The sequence below is a fragment of the Antennarius striatus genome, chromosome 4 (assembly GCF_040054535.1).
Source record: "Antennarius striatus isolate MH-2024 chromosome 4, ASM4005453v1, whole genome shotgun sequence".
Lineage (NCBI taxonomy): Eukaryota > Metazoa > Chordata > Actinopteri > Lophiiformes > Antennariidae > Antennarius > Antennarius striatus.
In genome coordinates, this window is record NC_090779.1 from 7,936,609 (window position 1) to 7,964,444 (window position 27,836).

At 40.9% G+C, this 27,836-nt stretch overlaps 5 protein-coding genes across 9 annotated transcripts; 2 read left to right on the forward strand and 3 right to left on the reverse strand.

Moving 5' to 3' along the window:
* Nucleotides 1-432: 432 nt before the first annotated feature.
* Nucleotides 433-4,421, forward strand: LOC137594543 (ubiquitin-associated protein 1-like). 2 transcript variants are annotated; one of them, XM_068314099.1, is made up of 6 exons: nt 433-484; nt 562-707; nt 1,321-1,956; nt 2,047-2,217; nt 2,410-2,511; nt 4,309-4,421. In XM_068314099.1, the coding sequence occupies exons 2-6, from the start codon at nt 585-587 to the stop codon at nt 4,363-4,365; spliced, it is 1,089 nt and encodes a 362-aa protein (XP_068170200.1). In that variant the 5' UTR covers nt 433-484; nt 562-584; the 3' UTR covers nt 4,366-4,421. The 2 variants fall into 2 exon arrangements, with proteins under 2 accessions (XP_068170200.1, XP_068170199.1); XM_068314098.1 differs by lacking the exon at nt 4,309-4,421 and adding an exon at nt 2,585-4,272.
* LOC137594542 (protein regulator of cytokinesis 1-like) lies at nt 3,628-8,456 on the reverse strand. 4 transcript variants are annotated; one of them, XM_068314093.1, is made up of 14 exons: nt 7,967-8,451; nt 7,428-7,560; nt 7,223-7,345; nt 6,892-7,125; nt 6,637-6,807; nt 6,383-6,532; nt 6,123-6,270; nt 5,878-6,014; nt 5,667-5,762; nt 5,248-5,394; nt 5,044-5,154; nt 4,844-4,951; nt 4,337-4,510; nt 3,628-3,765 (listed from the first exon to the last, which is right to left on the reverse strand). In XM_068314093.1, exons 1-14 carry the CDS (start codon nt 7,975-7,977, stop codon nt 3,703-3,705), a joined length of 1,806 nt encoding a protein of 601 aa, XP_068170194.1. In that variant the 5' UTR covers nt 7,978-8,451; the 3' UTR covers nt 3,628-3,702. The 4 variants fall into 4 exon arrangements, with proteins under 4 accessions (XP_068170194.1, XP_068170193.1, XP_068170195.1 ...); XM_068314092.1 differs by having other exon boundaries at nt 7,428-8,452; XM_068314094.1 differs by having other exon boundaries at nt 3,649-3,765; nt 4,404-4,510; nt 7,428-8,454.
* A 379-nt stretch (nt 8,457-8,835) lies between these two features.
* On the reverse strand, nt 8,836-11,343 carry spi1a (Spi-1 proto-oncogene a). Its single transcript, XM_068313765.1, has 5 exons — nt 11,209-11,343; nt 10,515-10,653; nt 10,249-10,433; nt 9,407-9,566; nt 8,836-9,298 (listed from the first exon to the last, which is right to left on the reverse strand). Exons 1-5 carry the CDS (start codon nt 11,233-11,235, stop codon nt 8,976-8,978), a joined length of 834 nt encoding a protein of 277 aa, XP_068169866.1. The 5' UTR covers nt 11,236-11,343; the 3' UTR covers nt 8,836-8,975.
* Nucleotides 11,344-12,622: 1,279 nt separating this feature from the next.
* tmem276a (transmembrane protein 276a) lies at nt 12,623-17,228 on the forward strand. Its single transcript, XM_068314079.1, has 4 exons — nt 12,623-13,279; nt 13,673-13,786; nt 13,905-14,042; nt 14,179-17,228. The coding sequence occupies exons 1-4, from the start codon at nt 12,877-12,879 to the stop codon at nt 14,424-14,426; spliced, it is 903 nt and encodes a 300-aa protein (XP_068170180.1). The 5' UTR covers nt 12,623-12,876; the 3' UTR covers nt 14,427-17,228.
* Nucleotides 17,229-17,382: 154 nt separating this feature from the next.
* Nucleotides 17,383-18,881, reverse strand: fibina (fin bud initiation factor a). Its single transcript, XM_068314080.1, has one exon. It carries the CDS (start codon nt 18,825-18,827, stop codon nt 18,198-18,200), a length of 630 nt encoding a protein of 209 aa, XP_068170181.1. The 5' UTR covers nt 18,828-18,881; the 3' UTR covers nt 17,383-18,197.
* Between the last annotated feature and the right edge of the window lie 8,955 nt (nt 18,882-27,836).

Sequence of the window (27,836 nt, forward strand, 5' to 3'; positions counted from 1 at the left end):
ATTTGCTGGAGTCACTTGGAGGAAATGTTTTTCACACGACTGCTCTGTCGCCTTTGTATAATCTGCTAATCTCTGTAAAGTGTCATGATGTTCCTTGTTTCCAGATACCTCAGCATTTCTCTGATCCCTCTTTACGCCCACATTGAAAGTCACATGGTCTGAAATGAGAGAATGTGGATAGAAAACATGCAAAATTAGGAAAAACAGGGAAAATACAGCAATACACAAAATATCTCAATAATTAACCATGAAATAACTTTTTGATCATTAGTGCTATTGTGATTATTTAAAGCAGTTCTTATGATTTGTGTTCATATTCAAATACATTTTGCCCAGCACCGCTGCAGGAAGGGCGTCTGGCCTATTATTGGTAAACATCTCAGATGATGTCAGAGGCTTAGCAGTGATGATTATCCATCAGATGGTGTCTGCGTGTCAGTCCAAACACCCGTCAGCACTTCAGGGAGACGAACATCTGATCAAGGTAAGCCTCGTTGTGGTTCTAATGGAGGTTTGGTTCTGGAACTTCAAAATGATGAACTGTGTTTGACTCCTCTATAGGTTGTTGGTATATTTTGGTGAGAATGAACTCTCTGGAGGATGTCCCATTTCAGACCCTACTGGGTCCACTGGAGGAGGAGGTGCAGCTGGTGACAGCTCCACATATCACCATACAAGATTGTCAGCAGATACTGCAAACCACCAAGGTTTACACATCCACACCAGTGTCTAACCTATTTTGATCTGGATTACCTGTTTAAATCTTGATTATAACCATTGTCCTCATTATTCATCAGTCAAAATGTTGGGAAACTAATACTTCCAATCAGCTGGTCCAATTTTGTTAAAATTATATTAAAAAACAGCAATTAGGTTATTGTCACTGGAGAGAAACTCAGATTATTATTATCAGATTACACCAGATTACTGATAGAGCAGGAAACACAGCAGTATGTTTACGTCTGTGTTTTAAAGGAGTTCATTCATTTAACAATGTTAAGATGGTCAAGGTGAATTTTAAGGGACATAAATAAAATTTGAAATATTGTCTTATTGTGTTTTGTATTCGTGTCAGATCATTTGTCTTTTCCTTTTGTGAAAAGCTTAATTAATTTTAGTGTAATTATTGGTGACATACTTTTTTAGTATGGAAATAATACTGTTTTCAGTCTACATGCTGACATACTATCATGCCTGTCTGGGATGCACAAACCTGCCATTATTTAAATATTAACATCTGTGCTTTTACTGTTAAGTCAAGTGAAAATATCTGCTGTGTGAAACACATGAAAACCTCTTGTTGTTGGGCTTTCACTGCAGTACGGATTCAACCTGGAGAAACTCATTTTATCAGGACATCAGTCAGCGAGTCCGTCCCCATCCTGCCCCCCCTACTGGCTGATGTTCAGCAGCACCCAGGAGAGTCACAGGGTCAACCACAGGTGTGGGGACACGTGGGATCCGAACCCCCGGCCCCGCAGTCACAGCCTGAACTCTGTAGACACTCGCTGGCTGCGCCATCGCTCCGTCAGGTTCCTCATATCTGACTCTGAGGATGAAGACGGTTACAATGAGGACAACGAAGGCTCCTCCACTGAGGACACACCTCACCCCCCCAAAAGCAGAGAAAGGCCCCACAGCTCTCCACCCAAAGACCTGCTCTCCAGAGTGAAAGATATCCACCTTGGTTCTTCCAGTTGCCGCTGTCAGTCGGACTCCTCCAGGGCCCTCAGGGGGCCCCCAGCGCGTCTCCAGGGCAGGAAACCTCTGCGAGCGCTGGAGCAGCACCGCTCAAAGCAGGACAGCCCCCCCCTCTCAGGGAAAAAGAAGAGACAGCATCTCACTGTGGGGGGCAGAAAGCTTTCACAAAACACACCACCTGGTGGTCCCTCCCCCTGCAGGATGCAGCAGCAGCGACCCTCCTCTGCGGGGCCCGTTTTTAAGAACCGCAGACAGGTCTGCCTTTCCTCAGAAGACAATTGCGTGTTCCTTTCTGCGTACTTGTGTTTGCTAATACACAGTTTTTGTCTCCTGCCTCACCCCCAGGCCCTCAGGACAGGAGGCTCCTGTGGGGTTTTCTTTGATTCGGCAGCAGAGTTGTTGTCAGCACTCAGCCAGGAAGAGAGGGAGTTACTGGAGATCATCACAGACAGAGGATACCCTTTACGCACAGCTATCCTAGCGCTCCAGAAGACAGGCTACCACAGCCCAGAGAAGGTAGGTCTGGATTGTAAATGCTAATAAAATAGGTTTGAGCTTCTGTCATAGAATAGTGAAAACTCATTTTACAATAAGCCACTGAGTCTGCATTTAAAATAATAGTAATTATTAAATGGCACTAGTCTGTGGGACTTTTTAAAAAAGATATTCCTTTAGATATCTGAGGTTTATCTCATGATTTATTGTCAGATCCTAAAATACCTGAAAGCCAGTGACCGTCTGTGTGAGCTGGGTTATGATGAAGCACAGGTGGAGGAAGCCTTGGAGATGTTTCAGAACTGTGAAAGCAAGGTGAAGAAAACAGTGACCCATTCTGTAGCATCGCCTCATGTGTCGAGTTTACTCACCTGAAGCTCTATTTCAGGCTGCCGAGTTCCTGCGCCTTCTGACTCAGTTTAATGAGATGGGCTTCCAGCAAAGCACAATCAAAGAAGTGCTGCTCGTCCATGAAAATCACCGGGAGAGGGCTCTCGAAGAACTCATGACACGCATGGCCTGAATAGAACATTTCTAGTCTGCATGGATCAAATGTTATGTTTAAGTTTTATGTAAAATGTGTACAAATCAAGTGGTCACATTTTAGCTCTTAACCGGGGCTTCTACATGTTTGATATTATGTTAAACCTACTTATTATCCATTATAGCAGTACTGTAGCAGAATGGGTTGAAAAAAACCTGCATTTGCAGATGGTAGCACTAGTTTTTTTTACTTACCATACTGCTCCCATGTCTCATATCCACAGCACTACAGGTACATATTATGTCCTCCAACTTGCCAATATTTCACTAAAGTAATGACAAAGCTGGTGTCTGACTTGTTAAATTTGTTGAATCAATAAAAAAAATATCAATGTTACTATTCCTCAAATATCTACAAACTAGAGTCAGCTTACTTTCATAAAACTTACATAACCTCATAACCCATTAGGGTTTGAAGACAATGCCAAAGTTGTAATTGAAGTTTAAAAAACAAAAAACAAAAGAGTCTCCTACTTTAATCCATCAACTGTTAGTGAAACCTGTGAAACTCATCAAGGGGGATAAAATTCAACATTCAAAAACACTGAGGAGGAGTAGAGACAAGACAGCAAAAACTCCAGCAGACATGATTTTTTTTTTAACTTTTATTTACAGCACAATTTTATAAAAAGCAGTCAAAGTATTTAAATTCCAAAGAACAAATTTAGCTGTCATTCCAGCTGGAGGAAAAAAATTTATAATGGTGCACTAACCCACTGCTACAATGTAGTGCTCTAGTGGTGGTTAAAAACCTTGTAAAAAGCCGTGACACCAAAAGAAAAATGTCAACTACAAAGTCACAACAGCCTTGGCATAAATATGATGTTGCCATATATCAAAGTAGATTTTAACTGAAGAAAACACATTAAAATATTTACATGTTTTTGTAGAAGTTTACATTGAAGTCCCTCCTGGTCTTCGCTGTGAAACTTAACACATCTGGCGCTGAACTGTCGCTTTGACTCACTGATGGCTGACGGTGGAGTTCAGCTGTCCTGACTTAACAGTCGCCTCCGAGAGATTTCTCTGAAAGAACAAATGAATTAACTGTCAGAACGTTTGTTCGTATTATCGACTCAAACTGTCAGTCCGACCACTGAAGAAACAAGTCAGTGTCAACACGTGACAATGTGTTTGTTTATATAGAGGTGAAATCAAACGGTGACCTGGTGAGTCAGTGTGTCAGCCTCGCGTGCAGATTCACTGTGGAATGCTTGATTATTTTCTCGCACCTTATCGAACCGACTTGTGGAAAAAAAGAACTTGGTTTGTGTAACATTGTGCGTCTGCTACTAGATTTAAATTGAGATCAGTTTCTAAAAATGTTTTATGCTAATTTAAAGTAAATACAATTACTGAGTTTGACAATTGTGTCATGTTATTGATATCTCAAAATGTTTTGATCGTATTTTGTCGACATCTTTAGTTAACTTGCTATTATTGGAGAAATTTAAACTAGTTCAAAACAAAGGAAAAAAATCCCACTATTTATTCTTAATTGTTCCAAATTTTTGCTGCTACGTTTTGTTTTTTTTAATTCGATGGTACTTTTGTTGATTTTTTTTGCAGGTAGGAACCAAACAGAAGCCGCATTTACCGCAAATTCCGAATAGGAGGCAGCAATAGAGTTAAAGGTGAAGGTGCGATCTTGAGTATCCTGAGACCTTAATGCGCCACTTGGAGTATTTCTACTGAGATGGGAGATGTTTTCCTTGTTTTGGTCTAGTGCACGGGGAGTCTTTCCATATCCAGGGGTTCGCAGGCCAAGACCCTACAACAAGACCAACCACAGGGATCATGTGCTTATGTCACCCAAGTTAATTTAAGACCACAGAGAGAAGAAACAATTAAATCCACTCATACTTTAAAGGTGGCATGTCTATAGTATAGACTTACAACCTACAAAGACTACCATTATCCACTCTCAGGTTACCCTTTAACACTGCATGTTAATACATGTCATCCTTTACCAATTAAATGAAAGCATCAATGTCCCTGATCTGATACTAAGAAAAGAGTGAACTCAAAGAAAGAATCACACCCAGACGTCTAGTTTAACCCTCACAAACGGCTGTAAATTTTGGCAGTGAGAGAGGACCGTTACCTTGCTGGCAGACAGGGGTGGTTTCTGAATGGAGGAGTGGCACAAGCTTCCACTGACACCTGAATTCAGGAAGCTGGTTGGGGTGGAGTTGGTGGAGGCGGCATTGAACTATGACGACAGGAGAACTGTTGCTAATCCTAATCCAGGTAGTCTGCATCACTTCACAACACGAAGCTATGAAAGTTGCTTCACCAACTTACCTTTCTCACTTTTCCGGGTGTGGGGGTCCCTGCTATGCGCCTCTTAGACGGTGTCTTCTTTCCAGTACCGTATAACATTTCTTCTTGCGTCTGCCTGGATTTCTTCAGTTGCTATTGCAACAAAATGAATGCAGTTATATTACTAAGACTGTTTTGTGTTGAAATGAAAACCTGGATTATTTTTTTAAAGATCAAATATTGTACCCTTTCCATTTTCTTCTCCTCCTTCTCAGCGTGATGATTATCCCACTGCTGCTGCACATATTCAAGGAATTTCTGTCCATTTACTAGGAATTCTTTGCCGTGCTCATGCTCCCAAATATCAATCTGGGCCTTCAGACTCTTTTCCAGCTGGAATATACAGGAAACACTCGTTGCACATCGATGTTTGAGATGACAAATGTTTGTCCCCATCTGTAGGCTGAACTCAGTAAGGCACCAACTACATTTACACAGTCCACTTCCCTTGCCTCTGGTTTCTTTGAGTGCTTATGCGTCAACAATTTTTGCATTTTTTAAAATCATAATTATCAGCTTCTTTTACTAAACTTTTTAAATGGCAGTGGTAAAGTGTATTTCTTTAATGTTACACCATTAAACATCATTTTTAAGCAGTGTCTCACCTTAGGCAAACTTTTCTGAAGGTCACATCTCTGTTTCTCTTCTTTCAGAAGGTTTCCACCTCTGTTGTTGAATCTTGTGGGGTCATTAGCCTTTTGCTAAGATCGAAAAGTATTTACTTATTCATTTATCTTTATAGTATTTACATTAATTTACCTACATAAGATATGACAACAAATGAGTCTTCCCAAATAAATTCAGATTAAAACTCACATCAAGTTCCAAATACAGAGTCCAGTTTTCCTGCCATTTTGTGACCCCATCGAAGAGTTCTTTATGGTCCTCGTAAGTCTTCACCAGATTCTTGACCTCAGCCTCATGCAGGATAAGAAGCTCTTCAGTGAAATCATCTGTGAAAAGAAAACGCACTAGGAGCCACACTTTTTCCCCCCATAATGATCAACCACAGATATCCAGTTTGAGGGTTTTGAAATCATACATCAAAAAATAACATTCACCAGCATAATACGGAACAAAATCTTGCTTCTGTTCTTGGCTGTAGAAGCATTTCTCCCAAAGCAATGCAATTTCAGCTCTGATGGCCTCAATGACACTTCTCATGCTTTGTATTTTCAGCACTTCTAGACGATGGAGCTCAGCTTGGAGCTGGAAAGACAGAAGCACATGTACACATGTATAAGTGATGTAGAGGTTATTGGTGAAGCATCACACTTCTGAAATCCCTCATATAAATGACAGCATTAGGGGGATTTCCTACTGCCTCAATGTTTCTCTTCTTTGACTTGATCATGTGCTCAGAGAGGGATTCCCTTTCTTCTTGAGGAATCTGAAGTCTTTCCCACAGCTCCTTGATCTTAGTACGGAAAGCTGAACAGCAGAGCTCATTCTCAACTTTGCGGTCTTGTAACTGAAAGAAGATATAATGATTATATAGCCATTATACCCTGGTATTTGATTGTTAAATGAATCAGATCAATAAAACTCTAGATGCAAATACTAAAAAAGAAATACCTGACTGAGAAGTAGCTTAAGAGCAGCAATGTTGTCATCCGACAGACAAAATGCTTCCTCATCCTCACACATGACATCAATCTCAAAACTCGTCTCTGGATTCTGTTCCAGGTCATCCATACAAATAATGATCTCCGATTTGATAGTCATAAATTCATCATGTCGACGCTCCTGAAAAGATAAAATAGATGGGTTATACAGTAATTCTAATAAGATGATGAAAGTAAGTAAATAAAAATAGAAACTGAGCGACACCTTCTCCTTGCTCAACTCATCCAGGTAGGCATGGTACGCCTTCAACTGCTGGAGTGATGGAATGGAGTTCTGGTCAATGCAAAATGGGGTAGAGCACATAATATCACACAGCTCTCGGTCTTTGGCAATGAGGGTCTTCAGCTCTTCCATTCTTTGTTTCTTTTGCTCCTTCAACACCTCCAGACGTGTGCGGCTATTCTTCTCCATTTGCAGCATGGTGCAGCAATCCTCCTCCTTCACACAAGTCGCCCCCAAAAATGGTACCAACATGTTAGCAATTTTCCTAGAAAGGATTTAGAAAGCAACCACATTTTTCTTAAGTGGATTATACCTCAAATGGAGGAATCTGAAGCTCGCTGTATAAAATCTTAAGTTCCTTCAGACAGGACTCTATGCTTTTCAGTAGTCGCCTCTTAAGCTCCTCTTCCTCTGCAATCATGAGGTCCAACAAACCCTATATGACAAGAAATGGCAGAAATGTGATCTCTGAGTAGGTTTGTTAAGTCAGAAGGCAAACTGGTTGAACTGAAACTCACTTTAATGTGCTTATGGACCTCATTGGTTCTCTGTAGACGCTGTTCCTCTGGAATCCCAATTTCCTCCCAGATATCCTGCAGCTTCACCAGCGCTCTGTTCAGGTAGGCAACAGACTCTGCTGCGTGGACTTCACTGGAGAAAAAACAAAGAAGTGCTGAGGTAATGAACATTAATTAGCAGACTCTGAAAGTAGTAGAGAGCTAACGCTATGAACTTATGGTTAGCGTGTGATGCTACATTCCTTTTATCCATTGAGCAAGCTTAATGTTAGTTATCGCCCTTGTATTGTATTTATCGTTACATTAAACAAAACAACTTCTCAGCAAGAAATAATATACTTGTACCGTTCAAAATTAGTCATTAACAGACTGCTACTCCACCCGAACGTAATACAAACTGTGTGCGTCTACCTCAGTGAAGTTAGCTTAATTTAAACACGCTAACAGGCCAACCAGGAAGTACGTGTGGTCATAAATATACTATTGTTATCGTGTGTCGAATAAACAGTTCGGCGGTCAGTTGATAAAACATTACTCACCTTACTCGCATGGTGCCACCTCAGACGGCTAAACTATACCGGAAAAACAAGCTTACTTGACGCAAAAGCGATCTAACACTAACAGCTACAGTTGTCGGGCTTGACCGTCCGTTTGTCGATTCGTCGACATTTGAATTTTGCACAGAAATAGTATCTTGCCTTTGATTGGCTGATTCCAGTGACGTCGACGGGAAAGGCACAGGAAGCTGGCCTGTCCCACTGACGTCACTAGTTACTGAGAGACGTCCCACCCACGTCCAGTGGGTGGCAGTAAAGAGCCTGAAAACTAACCCAAGCGCTCCAGCGAAGAAGAGTTTAGATTAGGTCTGCCTGGTTCCTGTTGATGATGATGTTGAAGACTTGAGACAAATATTGTTGCATTAAAAAAAAAAAAAAAAATTATGTATTTTTTATGTGTTGTGAATAAAAATCCTTGTTTGTGTGTCTGTTAGCCTATGATTTGTGGAGCTACCTTCTTAAGTAAAATACATAATAAATCTCAATGAGACTTTTTCCTTGACATTACACAACCACATTAAATGCCATATCTCTGCTCTGTTGTTGTTGGTTGGATAATATTGGTTGTATAATATTCCTGCTACTCCCCACATCTGTGCTGTCCACTTTCTGTCATAAATGGGATCTCATGTCTGCTCCTCTTTTAATCCTAAACTTGACAACAATACGTAATCTTGAAGGCCCAGTTTCATGAATTGGAACTTTGCTTGAACTTTTTCCTTGCTAGATAGCAGTTTCAGTTCATTCGAGTAATTTGACAGACATAATAAGCATCATATTTATTCATACATATACTGTATATCGATTACCAAATAATTTTTTATATTTCTTTAACTGACTTTGATATTGTACACAGACACAAAGGCATAAACGTTAAGTCTCAATGAAGCGGGTGATATGACAGAAAATACTGTAGAGGATTTAAATCACAAATAAATAGACAAGATTACATGGTTGAAAAGTTAAACTGCAAACTTTCAGAACATGCTCATTACTGTAGTGATAGAAAATCATTGCTCCTTAAGTAGGTGTTCCTCAGGACAGACTCACTGAACTGGTACGTTAGCTTCTTCTTTATTTTTGTAACCTCTCCAGTTTTGCCATAGTTCCTCAGCGCTCGGGCCATTTTTTGGTAGGTCATTCTTTTGCGGTTTCCTTTCTGAACACCCCAGTGGCTGGCCAGAATCTCTTTGTATTTGGTGGAGAACTGGAAAATGCCCTTATCCTGGTCGACCCACCAGATGCTGTCACTCATGGCACCATTTCTTAGCATGTCCAGCAGGAACTGGTACAACCTGATTTTCCTCTTGTTGCCTTAATTGAAAATCATGATACTTATTTAAGCCATACTTTGAGTTTTTCACACTAAAATATGATGTTCAGTCTGTTTTGTGTCAGTAGATTTACTTTGCAGATACTCACTAGTATCTGTACTGAAGGAAAAGCTCTTGTCGTCTTCAGATTCCTCCTCCCCATCCGACACTTCGAGTGGAGGGCTCATTCCTCTTTGTTCCACTTTGTAGTAATGGTCAGGCAAGGCAAAGGGTTGGTACTGGTGGCATAGGGATGGGGTGTATGGCATCTGAAAGAGGAATAAAACGCATGTCATGGTGACATAGCTGCAGTGGCATGTGGCTTTTACTCATTGTCTGATATTTTCATTTAACATTGTTATTGGTCAAAAAGAGGAAGTAACTCCAAAATAGAACTCAATGCCCAGCAAGACCTTGTGTGTCAGACCACTTTCATTATGTAACAGATTTATAGAAATGAAAACGCATTTATCTTATTTGAAATGATCAAAGTCCACATTGATCTCTTAGAATTGATGTTATTATAACAGAAATATACAATTTAATTTATATAACAGTTAAGCTGCTATTGCGTTGCATCCGCTGTTCACGTGATGGGGCGTTCAAGCGCATCTCGTAAATACTAGCGCTGAGCGAATAGGCTTTCAGACATTCAACATTTTTTTACAGTTAGGTTCTATTTTAAAAAAAACTATTTTATACAGTTTAGCTGCTATTTTTACATTAAGTTAATTAAACAACTTATGTAAATCATATTATGTACCTTACAGATATGATTAATTGGACAAAGCTGCCGCCACTCTGAATTCAGGAAGACATTTTCTTGCTTCAGTGCGGTGTTTTTGTTTGTTTTTTTCTGTATTTTTGTTGTTACACTAAGGATTTCAAATCACATGACAATTTGAATCTTGTCAAACTTATTCCTTCACTAATTTCTACAGAACCACTCACCTGTGGTGCGACAGAGAGAGGTCTGTGTGGTGGGTCCAGGTGAAGGGGCAGCAACTCGTTGCTGTAGTGGTTGGGAGATAAATGCTGATGAGGAAACACAGACTGGAGCTCTGTGTGATGATTTAGTGGTGAATTATCCATGTCTGTTGTCTGGATTCGATCAAACCCGAAGGTGCATCTGTGGTCTAAAATGTCAGAGAAGGAGTAAGTTGCTCAGTCCTGTTGTGATTTTTGCTATTTAAAAGAGCTGTATCAAGTTTCCTCACCCTCATAAACTTCCCCCACATTAGTTAGGTAGGTGTACAGCTCTGCAGGTGGTCGAAAGTCCTCTGATTCATTTGGATTGATTTTTGGAGTAATTTCTTCTGTAGTTGTAGACAAAGTAAACGTCGGAGTCTCTTTGTTCTGAGAAATTAATCCACATACATCTATTAATTGTTAGACTGGAATAATTTTGTTCATTTTTCTTTTTATGTTTTCTTATATGACTTAAATGTAAAAACAGGAAAAGTATTAGTATGAGAACAGACCTACGGGAGATATAAACATAAATTCATATCCCTGTTAATGCTCACACAAACACCTGAAAAACTATACATAGGCAGTCTTCCTCTTTCCAAATTTAAATAGAATAGAATAGAATAGAATAGAATAGAATAGAATAGAATAGAATAGAATAGAATAGAATAGAAAGCCTTTAATGTCATCATACACAACTGTACAATGAAATTTTTAGACAACTCAAAAAAGGACTCAGGTTCAAGTATAAAGTATAGAGTATAAAGTACAAAAAACAAAACACAGGTGCAAGAAACAAGCAATTTACATGTTAATTATTAATTCCAAACCCACCTACAATTACTGGGTAGCTTTTATTTTAGAAACAGACAAAACAGAAATAACTTTAAATGGCTAAAAACCGCTGTCATCATTTGAATTGTTAAAAGTCAAAACACTTACAGCTGATAAAATATATCTGTCCATCATGTCAACAAGGCAGCATTAGAATCGTGGCTCTTTAGGTTGTGGTGAACATTGACTTTTGCCTATGGCTTCACAGAGAAACACAGACGGTTGCCGTGCGCTGACTTCATCTGACAAATGGGAAGTGGTAAAAAGCTGGACTCTAAGCAGCCTTATGTTCATCATCCAATTGTGGAATTCAAGTGATCAGCTGGTTCCTGCTGACCACGTGTGGAGGGTAGTGTAAATATTATTCATATTTGCATAAATTTAACTAAATATTTTAAAAGAACAAATGCACAGTACTTCAGAATTCTTATTTTTTGATAGGGGGTTATAATCTGTTACAATACATCTCTGATTAATCAAAAACATTTCTAGTGTGTTCCAGAAAAAAGAATAAAAATACCAACAGGAACTCTGCTGCTGCTTTTTTAAAATATGTATTTTGGATGATTAAGAGCCACATTTGAAACGCTTCTAGTGCAAAAGTCATTAATTTCAAATGTCCAGTATTTGTTATAACACATTCATTGACAAGCCTTTGTAGTGTAGTTCCCTTCCCTAACTCCAGATAAAGCCACAACACATGATATGCCTCATTTAACACTTTATCTAATCAACTCTCCATAATTAAGTACAAAATCAGGCTTTTCTACATTTGATGTACAGGAAAAACGTAATTGTTTTGTTTTGTCTGAGTCACAGCAAATCCACTGTCAGGTTTATTTATGCAGGGAATTTTTGAGAGTTACTGAACACAGTACACAAAACCAAAAGTGAAGTTTGAAATATGCCTTGTTCCTCTTTCAGTGTAGCATTTCGGTTTCAACTGAGGAACTATTGACCAAGAGGATGAAACTATTGTGTAGGGGGCGAATATATAAATAGATAATAAAAGGTCTGCAGCAGTAACTTTATTGTGTTGTTTTAGTCTGACCTCTAAAAAAACTCCTAGTCATGAGATTTATTTGGAAATAAAATGTAATCTAATAAGTGTCAGGTTATGGTTAAGCAATCCTCTTTTGACATTTTTAATTTATCTTTGGAATTTTTGGAATCAGGAAATCATAAATATATTTGAATGACATTACACTGTATTATTTAAATATGTTTGGCCACATTTGGTTTTTGGAAAGTTACCAGAGGAGATGATGACACCGTTTCCTGCGTACCAGATGGAAATGAGGCCCTTTGTGTGTTTAAGGTGGTTTGTATTTCACAGCAGAACATGTCAGACAGCATCAGCTGGAGAGATCCATGTAAGAACGCGAGGGAAGGCCTTTAGAAGCAAACTTAAGCCATCTTTCTCTACATGGATCATGCGTAAGCCGCAGGCCTTGGGCGCGTTGTGCTTCCAAACATTTGCTTTGTCTCCATCTACTGGAGAGAAGCGCAGGAGCGACCAGTATCGAGGCTAGAATGACTTCGGAGGTACAGAGGAGACAACCAAAATAGCTCGTCGACTCCCAAATTAATTTACCATTTTTATCGCTGGCTTACAAATCAAAGAAATGAAGGCTCTGGGCTTTTTTAGTCTGTATTTCACATTTCCACCCTCTGCTGCATTTCATCTCCACCTCAAACACTGACAGCAGCCGCCAGGAACGGATTCCTGCTGTCCCGTGGAATCATCACGGCACCGAGGCGAGACACGCATGGAACATGGCTGCGATGAGGACTTTAACCGTGGCGGGTCTCTTTTTGGCGTTTTGCGCGTTGGGACTGATCGCAGTGGCGATCAGCACCGACAACTGGTACGAGACGGACGCGAGGAGGCACCGGGAACGCTGCAAGAATTATTCTAACAAAAGAAACGACCCCGGCTACATTTACATCTCCAATAACAACCTCCCACTTCGCATGTTACCAAAGGATTCGGGCGTACAGAGGGGGGGCTCCGGGGTCAGGGGCGACCTATTGCTGAGGGCGAAGCGGCACTTCTTGCCTCCCGCCGCGGCCATGGAGTCCCTCTGCAGTCGGCAGTACAACTCCACCATCACCGGGCTGTGGAAGAAGTGTCACCGGGAGGGGTTCGACTTGGAGACGGAGGATTTGATCTTCAAAGGTTTGTCTTTTGGGGGTTCATATGTGGTGTTATTGTGTGTTTGTTTTGGACATGGGTGTTGTTTGTGCGCCGTGCGCTATCAGCGTCCACCAGTGCGCTATCCAAGATGCTGATGCTGCGCACGGAGCCTCCAGGCCTACGCAGCAGACTAACAATGTAATCCACGGTGGTTTTATTTATTTATTTATTTATTTGCAACACACGATGGCAATCTGTAGTAATAGCTACTCCACGGTGGTGTGGGTGGATGGATGGGTGGGTGGTGTGTGCGTTGGACGGTGGTTGGGTGCTTTCTTTTTTTGGAGAGGCGGGTGGCAGCAGAGCGCTGTGATCCCCTCATCATCTGATCTCAGCGCCTATGTGACATCCTCTTTGTGTTGTTTACATCCACAGGATTGGTTCCGCGGTGCACACCAATAAAATACTACTACTCCTCATCAGCGCTGCCCAGAAATCTGCCAATCAATCTGACGAAGACAATAAGGCAGGATGAATGGCACGCACTGCGTGAGTTACCCCCCCCCCCCTCCAACCCCCCCATCCTCCCATAATCTGACGAATTAACGCAGACAAACTTGTCAGTTGCCTCCAAACATATTTATTCCTTCCTTCTGGCGCTCCGCAGACCTCCAGAGGATGACCGCCAGTTTCATCGGCATGGCCATATCCATCATCCTTTTCGGCTGGATCATAGGAATGCTGGGCTGCTGTAAGGATCATGATCTGATGCAGTATGTGGCTGGACTTCTCTTTCTCATGGGAGGTGAGATGTTCTTTACATAAAAAGTAGTACGCCGCATCGCCACAGGGGGGCAGTAATATCTTTAGGAATGAGAGGATGGTGAAGTGATGCAAGGGTTATTTCTCCTCTGACTTGCTTTTAATTCTGTCTCTGACAGGGACATGCTGCATCATCTCCCTTTGCACATGTGTGGCCGGGATCAACTTTGAGTTGTCCCGCTACCCTCGTTACATGTTTGGGATACCAGAGGACATCAGTCACGGGTACGGCTGGTCCATGTTTTGTGCGTGGGGCGGTCTGGGCCTCACGTTACTGGCTGGTTTCCTGTGCACTCTTGCACCATCTCTGTATCCTCCACAAACCCCCGTGGTGCACAAGCCCAGGCAGGAGAACGGATGTGTGTGACGGGCCGACACTCATCTAACAGACACTTGTCTCGTCCTGAAACAGTGACGAGCTCTGTTTCCAGGGACAGTTTCACCCAGGGAGCCTGAGCACGGAGAGGGAGATCCTCACAGCTTGGTACAGAGAAAGCACAGGACACTGGCTCTCACTCACGTGACCAAGAGGTGACATTTGACTGAAGACAGTTTCAGTTCCTCCGGTGCTTTTTTTTTTGGTCCCTCGTAATGGATGAACTTTATTGTTATTGCTTGCTCCTCAAGAGGAAAATACAAAATTTATGACAAATTTTCTTCCCTTAAAATCTGCCTGGTTGAGAAGAAAAAAAAAAGAAAAGAAATATCGGCAGAACATCAACAGCACAACTTTGAGAACTTGTATTGAAGATGGAATCGTGGATGTGTGCCGTCACATTTTAATGGGACAACGGTGTGTCATTATGTACCCATTCAAAACAAGATACGTAGGCTTGTGTACTATTTGAATTGTATGTATGCAGATGCATTTGTGTTTATTCAAGGAAAAATAAGAACATTAAGATCAAACTGTGTTTGAAGGAAATGTTTTGTTGTTCTTGAGGTTTTATCCCATCCAAATATTTTTCAAAAATAAAACATCAAGACTTCTTTTTTTTTTTTGCGTGTGTAACCCGCTGAACTAATATAAACCCAACACGCCTTCACTGTGTTACTGTTACACAGCAGCTGTTTGTATTTATGTTTTCTTCGGTCACTTCCTTACAATTTGATGTAAAAATGTCACTGACCAAAACTGACATAAAAGATTGAAATGATTCTAATGAAGCAGAACAGAAAGAGTGAAGTAAACATCTGCTGAACATTAGACTGAAATAAAACCTCTTTTTAATAAATGTCAATGCTCCATGGAAAGATTAAATCTTTGAAAGCATCAAAATGTCTGATGACATATTTTTTTGTTACGTCCGCACAAATTTACACTTTTATATTGATAATGACGGTTAAATTGTTTTATCGCACCAGCATCACATAAAGCCTGCCAGACGCTGGCAGATGAAATTACTTTCCTACAATTTTCATGACAAATGAATCTTTCAGACATCCAGAGTGTGATGGATTCCTGAGCCGTATGGCGCTTTACTTTTTATCTTCACAGAGGTATTATATGCAGCTGCAGCCTTCAAGAAAATCTTTGCTCCTTGTCAAAATCTTACCACTGAACACTGTTTTTAATTAAATTCATAATATCATTAAGTCAATCTTTAATATAATAAAAGCAGAAAGAAAGTCTCTACTATGAATATTCTGAAGAGGCGAATGAGGAATCGGAGCTCCTCTGGAGTTTTTTTTATAGACCAACAAAATAAAAATATGAAAAAATATTCATAAATTAACTGAATTATATGGGCTCCTGTACACTTAAACAGACTTATTGCTCATTAAAACTGTCCAAATTTTTGTTGCTTTCTATATATGCCAACAAATACTGTCGTTTTCAATCCAAAAAAATATCTGAGATCCTGGTTAAAAATCAAAAATATCAACATTTTATGAATTAAAACATCCGCTGCAGCACTGAGGTGATGCTGCAGCGCTGCACATTAATGGATCCACAGGATGAAATCCTAAAACAAATGATGCTGAATCGTGTCATTCTGCCTGAGTGCGTTCACCTACTTTAACTTGTAGGAATATTTTACCCTCTACTTCCACAGCAGTAGGGAACAACACTCACTGTCTGAGTAAATATTTGGCAGTTTCTACTATGTTATAAAGACATAAATCCATTTTAAGCTTCAATTTTTTTTTCTTGGCATCTGGAAGAGAATATAATCCAAACTCAAGGTCATTCTTTCACAACAGGGGTTCTCTTTTTGTTTGAATAAACTATCGACCTCTTCTCATGGTCTTCATGACTAGATGTCTCAGTTGAAAAGGCTATTGTGTTGACTGCTGAAGAAAATCATGACAGTTCCTTCTAAAATTAACACTCAGTGTTTGTCAAGTTAAAGTTATTTAGTCAAACACTATTATAATTATTCTACTGTTCTTATCTGCTTGTTTGGTTCAAGCCACGACTCTAACAGAATCAAGTCTATTGGCAGATGTGAAGATTTTAGGGGTGTTAATATTAAACAGGAGTTTTTATTGGCAATGTTCATATGGTTCTAATCTTAATATAATCTCACCAGCATTACAGAGACATGAGGTTGGGGAGGGATTGTGCTTTGTGTTTTCAGGTCAGCTCTGGTCATCGTTCCTGACCTTTCTGTGTTTGGACTCAAAATATGTAAAAGAGGACATTGCTTTATTCTAACAGCATGCTTAAAAGTCAGGCCTTTCTTCTTCATGGCTGCATAAACAAATCTACAGGAAAAAAAACATTTTTTTCTCTTCACTTCCCCACAGGAAATTTTAACTAAATCTTTTAATCAGAACGTTTGGGGCCTGTGCAGCGGCCCTGGAAACTAAGAACCATGCAGCCATATAGAGTTTCCCTGCATATGGATATCCTGCCTGGGTCGGCCCGCACTCTGGTTAGTGACAGAGCTCTGTTTTTAAAATGGGGTCCCTCAGGGGAGGCTGGGCTGTGAGGAAATCCAGACAGAGGAAATCACACCCAGTTGCGCCCATCTGGCTCCCTCAAATATGCAGATTATGGCTGTGAAAACAGGGAACACTTCTGGTAGCTGGCTGGAACAGGTTTGTTAAATTATCCCGACTTATAGTACAAAGATTCTTAAGAAAGGTGTCCAAAATGTCAAAGAATCACAAATTCAATCTACTGGTTAATTATTTTGGAGAGTTAATATCTCAAGTAAAAGAAAAACAACTTTCTTCCCGTGAAGTGCGTCTGAAATAAGGCACTTCAACGTCGACTCAGCAGAAGAGAAGATAAGAAGTTCCCCTCAGAGGTTGAAACAAGAGGTCTGTCATTAATCAGTAAAACTGCATTTCAGAAACAATAACTTTCTACAGTGAACATTTCATATCACCACAAACTTTATAGATCTTGACAGACAAAAGAGCAGATAAACCCAAAGCTGGCGTCCTCCAGGCAAACACAGTCGATGGCTTCCAGATGGAATGAGAAGCAGTGACGGTCTTCAGGCTCCATCGTCCAGGGCCACTTGTCCCGTGTCGCGTCAGCAAAAATATGGTGACGTGACGGGATGATAGGACAATCAGAAGTTCAGGTTTCAAAGGTTTTCAGTGTTTATGGTAACGGCGAGCTTCAAAGAATGGAGGAGGTTTGTGTTTTACCGTTTGGTGCTGTAGGACTCAGAATAAATGGTTTGAACTATGTTCACAACAGAAACTTCAGAGAATGGGAAAATTAAGATATACGATTATATTAAGCACTGATTTAATCAGCGATGACTTATAATGGTACATGGAACATAATATACTGTACATCATATGCAAACATGTTATGGATTAAAAAGCTGATAAATCCACGTCGATTCACAAACTCCTCTGAGTAAAACTTTTCTTCCACGTCGTCCTGACTCAGAGGACAATGACTGGTTGTTGTTCCAGCTCTGTTTGATGACATGCGTCCGAGGAATGGGGATAAGCAAAGGTCAGCAACACACACACACACACACACACACACACACACACACACACACACACACACACACACACACACACACACACACACACACACACACACACACACACACACACACACACACACACACACACACACACACACACACACACACTGACCCCCTGAACGGGTCCTGACCCAATAACCAGAGACAAACTCAAAGCGCACTAAAATCGGTGGGAGCTAAGAGCCGACATGAAGATACTGGGTCTTCAGGCGGTTCAGTCTGGTGCCGTGACTGCGGATGATGAGCGACAGCAGCTCATGTCTGTCCTTGAGCCCCGCGGAGATGTCCGCGGTGCCCCTCAGGGTGTCCCTGATGTCCCCCACTTGCTTCATCACGTATCCGTTCAGCTGCTGCTCCTCTCTCAGCTCCGTCTCCTGACTCTGTTTGAACTTCACTTCCAGCTCCACCAGAGACTTGTCCACGCTTGAGAACGCCTCTCCGATCTGGGAGATCTCCCTCCGGAGGAACTTGCCGTAGGTGTCCTCTCCGTCCAGGTCGTGCGTCACGGTGCGCTCGATGCCCTCCAGCAGGCGCGCCGCGTCCTCCGCCTGCAGCTTGGTGATGATGAAGTCGTCCCGCACCGCCGAGTCCCGCTCCTCAGACGCCCCGCATGGATTCACATCCGAGAATTTAAACAGCATCTGGCATTCCTCCATGTCTTCAGTCTCGTCGTAATCCCCATCCGGAACGAAGTAATGGTGAAACGTGCCGTTGGATATTTCCGCCTGGAGGGGCCCGCTGTAGGCCCCCGTGTTCAGGGGCAAAGATGCCACCGCGATGAGCAGCAGTGGGAATGGAACCATCATGCACCTCCTCTCTCTCTCTCCGGCAAACTGCCTCTGCGCTGGGAGCCGGCTCCACGATCAGCCCCCCCCCTCCACCCCCTGCTCATGTTACACAGTCCCCCGTCAGCTAAAAGGCGCAAGGCTACTGGTTCAGATGAGCAGAGATCCCGGGGGCCCCAGGGGCCCGTCGACCCCAGTTACACACCGTCAGTCAAGAGGGCTGCTCTGCTCTCTGTCTCATTTGACAAGCTTTTGGCAAGAGTCTACTAAAAACAGCTGTTAGTTGTTACAGGAAAATACTGTATGTAGTAAGTCAAGTTTTGTTTTGTTAGTTCGTTTTATGAGAAAACTGTCCTGAGGTTAAATCAATAAATAATCTATAAATGACGAGTCAGGATTCACAAAACTAACATTTAAGAAAATATTTTGTTCAGAAAATTTGGCACTTTAGTTTATTTAATAGCATCCTTGGACTTTTGATAAATTCAAGTAAAAAAAAAAAGGGATTTGTATAACAAAATGATATTCAAAGGAATACATCTAGCATGTGACTGCTGTGAGCAAGTTTTATTCAGGCAGGTCTTAGATATGTAATAGCATAGGAATAACTTGGTGGTGTTGTTTAAAACACACATACAGTAGTGAGAAAAGTACACAGAATGGCATCTGCTCCTGCATCTTCCACATATATCATGCTTAACAAAAAAAAAGGAAAATTAGAACTCTGTCATGATCAGACAGGAAGTATTAGTTTATAATGGAGGTATATTTGTAACTTTAAACAATAGCCGCTTTCAGTGTGAGTAGAGAGGAGCTCCAGCCGGCGCTCAGACGGAGAGAGAACAGTTAGAGCTCAGTCTGATGACTCCAGTCAGGTGATTAAATTACTGCATGAGGGAGAATCCCCTGGGCGTTATAGATACCCCTACTGCACATCCTGTCCTGGGTAATTACATCATCACGGGGGGGCCTCTCTCACTCCATGCGGCTCTGATCGTGTCAGCGTAATGAACACAAACTAGAAACATATGCCAAGCTGTAAACACAACGCTGGAAATGGCTGCTTTGTTTTCTGTATGATCCACACATCCATGCAGCCAGAGGAGTGGGTTTAAAAGGACACACAGGCTGGAAGGATACCAGATAAACAAACTAAACTGAAGAATGGTAAATCACATACGTTAGATCAGATCTGTACACACTATTTCCAGTACATCATCATTTGTACCCTTAGAGTTGTACATTCTGACTGTAGTGTTAATATCCAGCTGATTTAGGGGCACAAGCACTAAATATGGTCTCATAAACCAGTCATAAACCACACCGACTTATTTTAAAATGTTTGTGTCTACTCAGGAAACAAAATGTACAGAATCTCTCTCTTTTTACCGCTAGTTTTTGCCTCCTCCAGCTCCTGTCTCTAAAGCTGCTAAATGCACCACTCAGTTAAAGGTCAGCCACTAATTTGGAGCCTTCTGTGGGCTTTTTAGAGCTACTTTTGACAATAAACAGCTGCCTGCTGCAGGTGGAAACGATGCTAATGAGAACAAGATGGCTGAGCCGACAGTCAGGCTGACGGCCAGAAATTCAAGCAGTGAAATGCTACTGAAGGGGACAGCAGGGTCATGTTTCCCTATGGTTTTATGTCCATAAACACAACCCCTCTCATTAAAGGGATTAAACTCAATCTAATCTCTTGTTAATATTAACAAGTTGATTGTTACCACTTTGTACTTTCATCCTTGCAGGTACCACTGTGTTCAATCTCTTAAAGTCAGTTTATTGCAGTGAAATTGAATTGAAGCTGATTGAGTTTAATTTTTCAGACTTGTGGACCAACAGTAGCTCATAATAATCCTGCTGTAGCTACGTCACAATAATCATGAGTGAGTAGCTGTTGTAAGCCCCATAAATGAACGTGTTTTTGTAACTCAGGATCATTGGAGAGGAGTTTCCAAAACCGCTGTGTTTGACAGACCTCAGTTGTACCCCTGAACACATCCTCAACACACTGGTAAATGAAGGATACCAGGAAAGGCAGCTCGAGGCTTCCCAGCATGTTAGCTTTCCCTGTTCTTCCTGAAGTAAAACACCTGAATAAATACAGTGTCACTCAAAACAAATGCTGATCCGACCAGTGCGCCAAAGCTGAGGGGGTACTAACGGGGCAAAGCTGCCTGGAAACAGATGTAGCAACAAATGCATTCTGGTGGAGCTAGAAGAGATGCTGATCCTCTTCTGTGCACTGTGTACGTATCTGTGTGTACATAAGGCTGCAGTTTGGACGGACGCCGTGCAGATGGTGGTGAGTTTCCTCTCAGTGAGGCCTGGAAGGGTGGTGGGCCTTGTAGGCTGTGTGGGAGGCTGCAGCTGACTCAGTCTGTGACTGAATCTTAATGACCTCATGTTGATAATAGTGTCAAATAATAGTTGGATAATTCCTCTCTGTGTGTGTTTCTAGGTATTAACAGTAATGTCATGTTTAATTGTGGGCCAACCAAATCAACAAGGTCTGTAGCAAACACTATTCAAGCACACACTCACACCTAGGGTCACTCTAGAGTGACTGGTTCACCTAAGCTGCATGTTTTTGGTGGAAGGAAGACGGAGAACCCAGAGAGAACCCAAACTCAAACAGAAAGGCGGAATCAAGCCAAGGACCTTCTAGCTGTGAGGCAGCAGCCATTAGTAATTAATTTAAAGAGACATAATCCGTTTGGGTAGAAACAGACGTGTGGATAAATATATTTTAGGAAAGAGTGGATTTAATTTTATGAGTTATGGTTTTATGAGTGCTATAGTCTAAACGTTTTAAGAAATACTCATGATGGCAATTTCCAATCTTGATTAACAGCAAGAACGGAAATGATCCTTATATTGTGGGACAAATTATTACCCAAAAGCAGTGCCTTATCATTAATTTGTTAAATATGGATTAATCACATAAAAAACAACAACAACAACAACAAAAGACATCAGTGAGTGTGTTGGGTTTCTTACAAAACCATTTGTGGAGATTTCTACTCTGCACCAGTGTTGAACAATCACTTCTCCTGTCAGAAGCATCAATAGACTCCAGCGTTACGCAGCCTCCACACGTCAGCTATATTTAGCCTATTGTAGTATTATAATAACTGTCACAGCCGTTTCTGCCTCTCTCCTCCTCCACATCTAAACCACAGCTGAGTGATGGCTCTGGAATAAGCTGGTTCACCACTGTTTAAAAGCTGAGCGCCGACAGATAGAAATGGGAGCACTAAAACTGTTTCCACTGGAAACAAACCCACTGAAGGTTACAAATGTATATTCATAAGTACCAGTGAGGGAGGGTCGAAAATGTTCACGACCAATATCTGCTCCAACTCAGTGAGGTGAGTCCACGTACTCCTAACTAGTACAGATGTCACATTATGGTCTGCTTTAGCTTTAATGCATCGGTGGATGGATTTAAAGATTATTCTGATGCTCTTTGTGGGTTCGGTTCCTTTAAGGATTCCTCTGTGTGGTTACTGTTAGCTTTAAATGGGGATGCAGAGTTGTGCTCTGTGTTTCTGCCCTAAAGATGTTCGATAGTTGGTTTGTGTGAGTTCTTGTTTCTACTTAAGTGTCTTAATTCTGAATTGCTGTTGTTTTTTTTATACTTTGCAGGCTCTGTTTGAAAGTGTTACAAAATAAGGTTTTACCCACTTGATTATTTTATCCATCAGCCTCCTTCCATTGACATCCGATTGTATTCACTCTGTACAGATACTGGACATCTAGAGGTTTGATGCTGATTAACAAACTTCTGCAGCAACGGCAGCACCTGGACTAACAAGAGTTAGTTAAAATAAAAAGCCAGCACAATGCTCTTCACACTGGAGAGCACAGACACAAACTAGCACAACACGAAGCAGATTTAGTATATTTCATTGTAATATGTGAGGAGGAGATGTTGGATGTAATTTCAGGTGTTAAAGAGCGGTGCATCCCACATTAGAGGAGATAAGAGACTGGAGTGATTATGCTCTTCAAAGGCACCATGTTGCATATTTGCTTCAGTGCTTCCTTTAATACCGATTCCAACACATGCCAGCACACATTTAATATTCAGGGCACTATTGCTACTGCAGAAACTAATACAAACTTTTATGATTACATCATATCTCATTTGTGCAAACCGAAGCTGCTCAGTCACTTCTCAGTACTAAAGGGGGTTTGACAACAGTTTTTGCATTGACCCTCAATGTACAGATGTCAGTTCTTTCATCCATCTATCTCAGTAGAGTTCACACAGGTCAGCTCATCTCTTCCTGCTCGTACTCGCACCTCATCTGATCCCTCATCCCTCTTTCACCATCCAGTGGTGGAACTAGAAGGGCACTTGACCATAATGAAATCTGTTTGGCCCTGAAGTGCTCCTGTTGTGTCACGTGTCTTCTAAAAATAGTGACTGGACACCAGTGAGAATCTAACATTGCTTTGGCAGGAGAATTGAAATTCGAATATGACTTGAATGTAGCATGAGACTACTACCTGTGCAGAGGTGAACAGAAGCAGTGCTTCCACTCTCATCCCAGGTCATTATTTTATTATTTGTTTTTGTGGTCTAAACTTTTGTATAGATTATACATAATAACATACTTAATAGGATTAAATAGTATAAAATAGTAATACTAATAGTAATAAATAGTATAGTATAGAAGTAATAGAATAAAAATTCACTCTGAAATTTAGGAGGTTTTATTTCCTATGTTTTTGACATTCATACTGTTACAATTTTGAAGAAAATAAATCAGGTTTGTGTCCTTCTTCATATCTACTGAGCCATTGGTAAACAAGGAATGACTGGTGGAAAGCATGATGTCTAACTGAGGGAAGAAAAATGATTGGATGTTGGACATACACTTGATCTCTCTGTGTGAAATGTGGTGCCTGATTTAGAAAAAAAATCCTTATTCCTTATCATATTTCTGCTCAGGCTGGTGACCCTCTCAGCCCAGGAATCCATCCAATAGCTGTCAAGACATTATAAATCAAACAACAACCTTATGATAGTCCATAGGGATTAACCTCTGGGTACCATCAACGAATGCATCTTTTGTTTCAGAGCCCGGTGGATGACTAAAGGACTGTCACATCCCGCCACGGACTCATGCTGCTTCCACCCAGCTACTTCACTGAAACCGCTGGAAAGAATTTTAATTATACATATTTGCCAAGTGTTTGCACGGTGACTTGTAAGCAACTTTTGGGGCAGAGAACGCCTCCTTCTGTAATGCTGGAACTGTTTCTTTGCATGCTGAGTAATCTGATGATTTGTGGAGGTCATTCTGGTGGCGCCTCTGTCCCCTGCTGGTCACACTTGAATGGCTGCCTCTGTGCTGTTGGATTTATGAGCACAGCCTCGGTGGAAACGATTACCTCCCTAACCTACTCTGTAAATCAGTTCTGTATGAATCAGTCACCTGGCGGTGCCCAGAGAACCAATGTCTGCCGCTGTCTGCACAAAAGCGAGAGCGGTTAACATAGCTGATATACTGTACGAGACAGTGGCTAGAGTCATGTCCGCTCTGGAAAACTGCTCTGCTCAAAATGTGACTAATGCTTCTGTTTTTGTGGGCAGACAAACCCAAAGGTTTAACTCAGATGCCCTGCAGGAAGAACACAGCTGCTGCTGTTATGTGCAGCTGAGCTAGAGAATTAATTTACAGCTGAACTGGAGTTTTTCTCTTTCTATAAGGAGCAGATCCTGCATGTGGATGTCCCCTCTTTTCTCACTGGATTGTACAGTATCCCCAACATCAACAGGTCATCTGTATGTAATTATTGAAGATACTCAGTGGAATTTGGGACCAAAAGAGCTACATCGCACATTTAAGCAGGAAAAGCAATGCAAAGACAACAGCATCAGTGATAAATTGGACAACTGTTGAAAAATATGAGCATTTACTCACTGATATGTGTGTACATTCACTTTTTACAGTAAGGTGCATTTTTCTTTTATGACGTTTTGAAATAGAAGTGGATTAACTAAAATAATTATAAAAAGAGAGGAGTCATATCATTCAGAGCAACCTTTTTATTTTTGCAGAGTAAATAATTTTGCTTCTGATAACTTAATTTAGAGTTTGATTGGAAGCTTTATCTTGTGTTGAAATATTTTCTTAATTCCATCTTTCTTATTAAATTTTGCTCATAGAATAAAAATCTCAGCTGCCTGCTCTCCAGTGCCACACCACGTCTACTGTCCTTCATGCTATTTTTGTATGTGAGAACCACAACATAGAAATGCTTGAATCTCATTGTAAAACCACAGCTTTTTATGCTATTATGTGACGCCTGGTTGTCAAAGAGGTGAAAGGAAATATCTCGTGAGCATCCAGCAGTCAGACAAACCACAGGACTATAAAAACCTTAAACATCTGTCTTCAAAGTCAAAGTGAACCAAACTTTTCCTGTGTTTCTTCTGAAGCGTTTTAATTTGGCTTTAAATAAGATGACGTCCAGTGTTAACCAACATGACATGAATGGAAAAGCAGTTAGCAGTGAAGTCTGAGCAGCGGTGGCAGGCATAGCATCATAATGGTGTGGGAAAATCCTACGATTCTTAAATAGTGGGTTTGCAACAGAAACTCAATCCCTTTAAAAATATGTTACATAAATGGTGAGAAGATTTATGGTTTGTCCTCAAACTGGGGGTGTATAAAAAAGGAAACAATCTGGGCACTCTACTGGTCCCTGGGTTGATCTGTAAGCAGACGCATTTAAACTCAGGTTGTCGTGACGATGACATCGGCTAGAGGTGGCTTCTCCACAGCTTTATATGAAAACAGTCACAGAAGCAAAGACAGCAGATTCGATTTAAAAGATACAATCCATGATTTAATACAGAAAAGAGTGATATCCAAATTATTTTATGTTACAATATTTTTTATACATTTTGACATGTTTTTACATGTAAACAGGAACGAAGTAAACAATGTCATTGATACACTTCATGTCACCACTGATACCCTCTTATTGCACAGGTAAATCTTTGTCTCACATCACCTGCTCAAGCACAATCCTATTGGGAGGCATAGTGTAGAACAGAAAGCTGAATCCCTCCCTGGGCTGTTATATTTTCAGAGATGTACAAGGTCATGCCGTTATTACTTATTATGTAATATCCATATTGTGCTATTAACAACAGTAGAAGGCATGAGAAACGCCTTTCCACCACTGTGCTGTTCTTTTTATACGAGTGAGAGGGTGCAATGATGCTCCTAGGGAGAAGAAGATAGCAGAAATGATTAGAAGCTGGACAGTTCAATCATCCAAGGTCATGTGGTCGTTCGTTCGTGAAACTACCCCCCTGACATTGGCTTGAACAATTCAGCTGCCGGGTGGTAATCATTACTCTGAATCCCAGTCAAGCAACTGTTTGGTTTTCTCAGGCTGTCCAGATCAGGTTGTAGAAATCATTCTAGATTCCAAGCTGTTATTCAGAAAATACTCTTACAGTACAAAATTATCCCACATCAAGAAACACAACGTCTTGTCCAGACCTCCAAAAATGACCAACATGGGAAAAAGGGCGGTGATATGTTTGAAATGTTGGGAACAACGTTACAGAAGTCAGCTCTCCTCAAAGCAGGTGTTAGGTCATGCATACTCTCCAAGACAGATGTGTCTGTACATTCACATCTGCATTTGTCCAAAATAAATGCATCACTTGAGGACAACAACATGCATAGATTTCCAGTGTTCACACAGCAGAGAGGATATTGTGAAAACCTGGACGAGTTTCCAAAGTGCTGGAACAAATTCTAAACGCAAATATCTCTCTCCTTAAAACAAATGATTACTAGACAGGACTTGAAATCATCACGGCAATCTACAAAATATTTCACCGTAACTGTGCGATTGTTTTGCATGATTTAAATCCACTGTAATATATATTTACTGTGATTATAAAAAAAAAGTAAGCAAACATGCTTTTAACTGTGGCAATGCAGTTAAAGACATGCAAATACACTGCAGTACATGAATACATATCTAAAAAAAAAAAAAAAAAAGCGAAACGATAAAAGAGATGATAAAAAGTTGATCATCTGCAAACATTCAGAGGACACCTGAGAAATGTGGACACCAATTTGTCTAATTGAAGTGAAAATACATGCAGAGGACATAAAAAAAATATAAAAACAGTGCATACGTCATAACATATATTTACAATTAACAGAAAAATAAATAATGCAAAAATTTAACTCATGTACGTACACATCATTTAAAATGAAAAATACACTTTTTAGTGTTGTGTGCTTCAGAGTACTGATAATCTTTATCTACTTAAGTGTTATTTTCATGTTTGCTGTGCATAAAGTGGTTAAATCTACATCTTATTTACCATTGTTTGATCTACTTGACACGTGTGAAGCCACCCACAACATACAGCAAACTCCTCTCATGTCACAGCTCTCCATCACAGATGACGAGTCGCTTGTTCTGCCCATTTTCCTGAGTCCTCTAAGCCATGAAATCAGAACAGACCACCACACAAGGCAAAAAATCATGACTCTGCACTTACTCAATTGCTCAATATCACATCAGTAAAGGTCAGTGAGTCGCCAAAACCCATTTGGTGTGCTTAGCAAAGAACTAGAACTGAAGTTTATTGGTGTGAGGAACAGTGGATAGATGTTTGCGAACCCAACATCCAAGCCACAGGTATGTCTAAGCAATCCAACTTCTAACCAGGCTTCAGGACTCTCAGCAGCAAATAAAAAACAGGCTGCCAGTGCAAAACGGAATAGCATATTTGTGGCTCCAGCATTCAAATGCATTCACAATGGGAGTAGAATTACAACGTATACATCAGACCGTTTCAGAGCTGTTAGCTGAGACCCGAGTAGGTGCAGCGGTCCAAAACAAATCTTTACAGAAGGGTTCAGAGGGTTTACAAGAGATTGGACGACGGGGTGAAGAGAGAGAGAGAATATTTCTTGCACTTGAAGAAGCACGTGCAGCACAAACAGGCACACGTGATGTCGGTGACACAATTGTGGT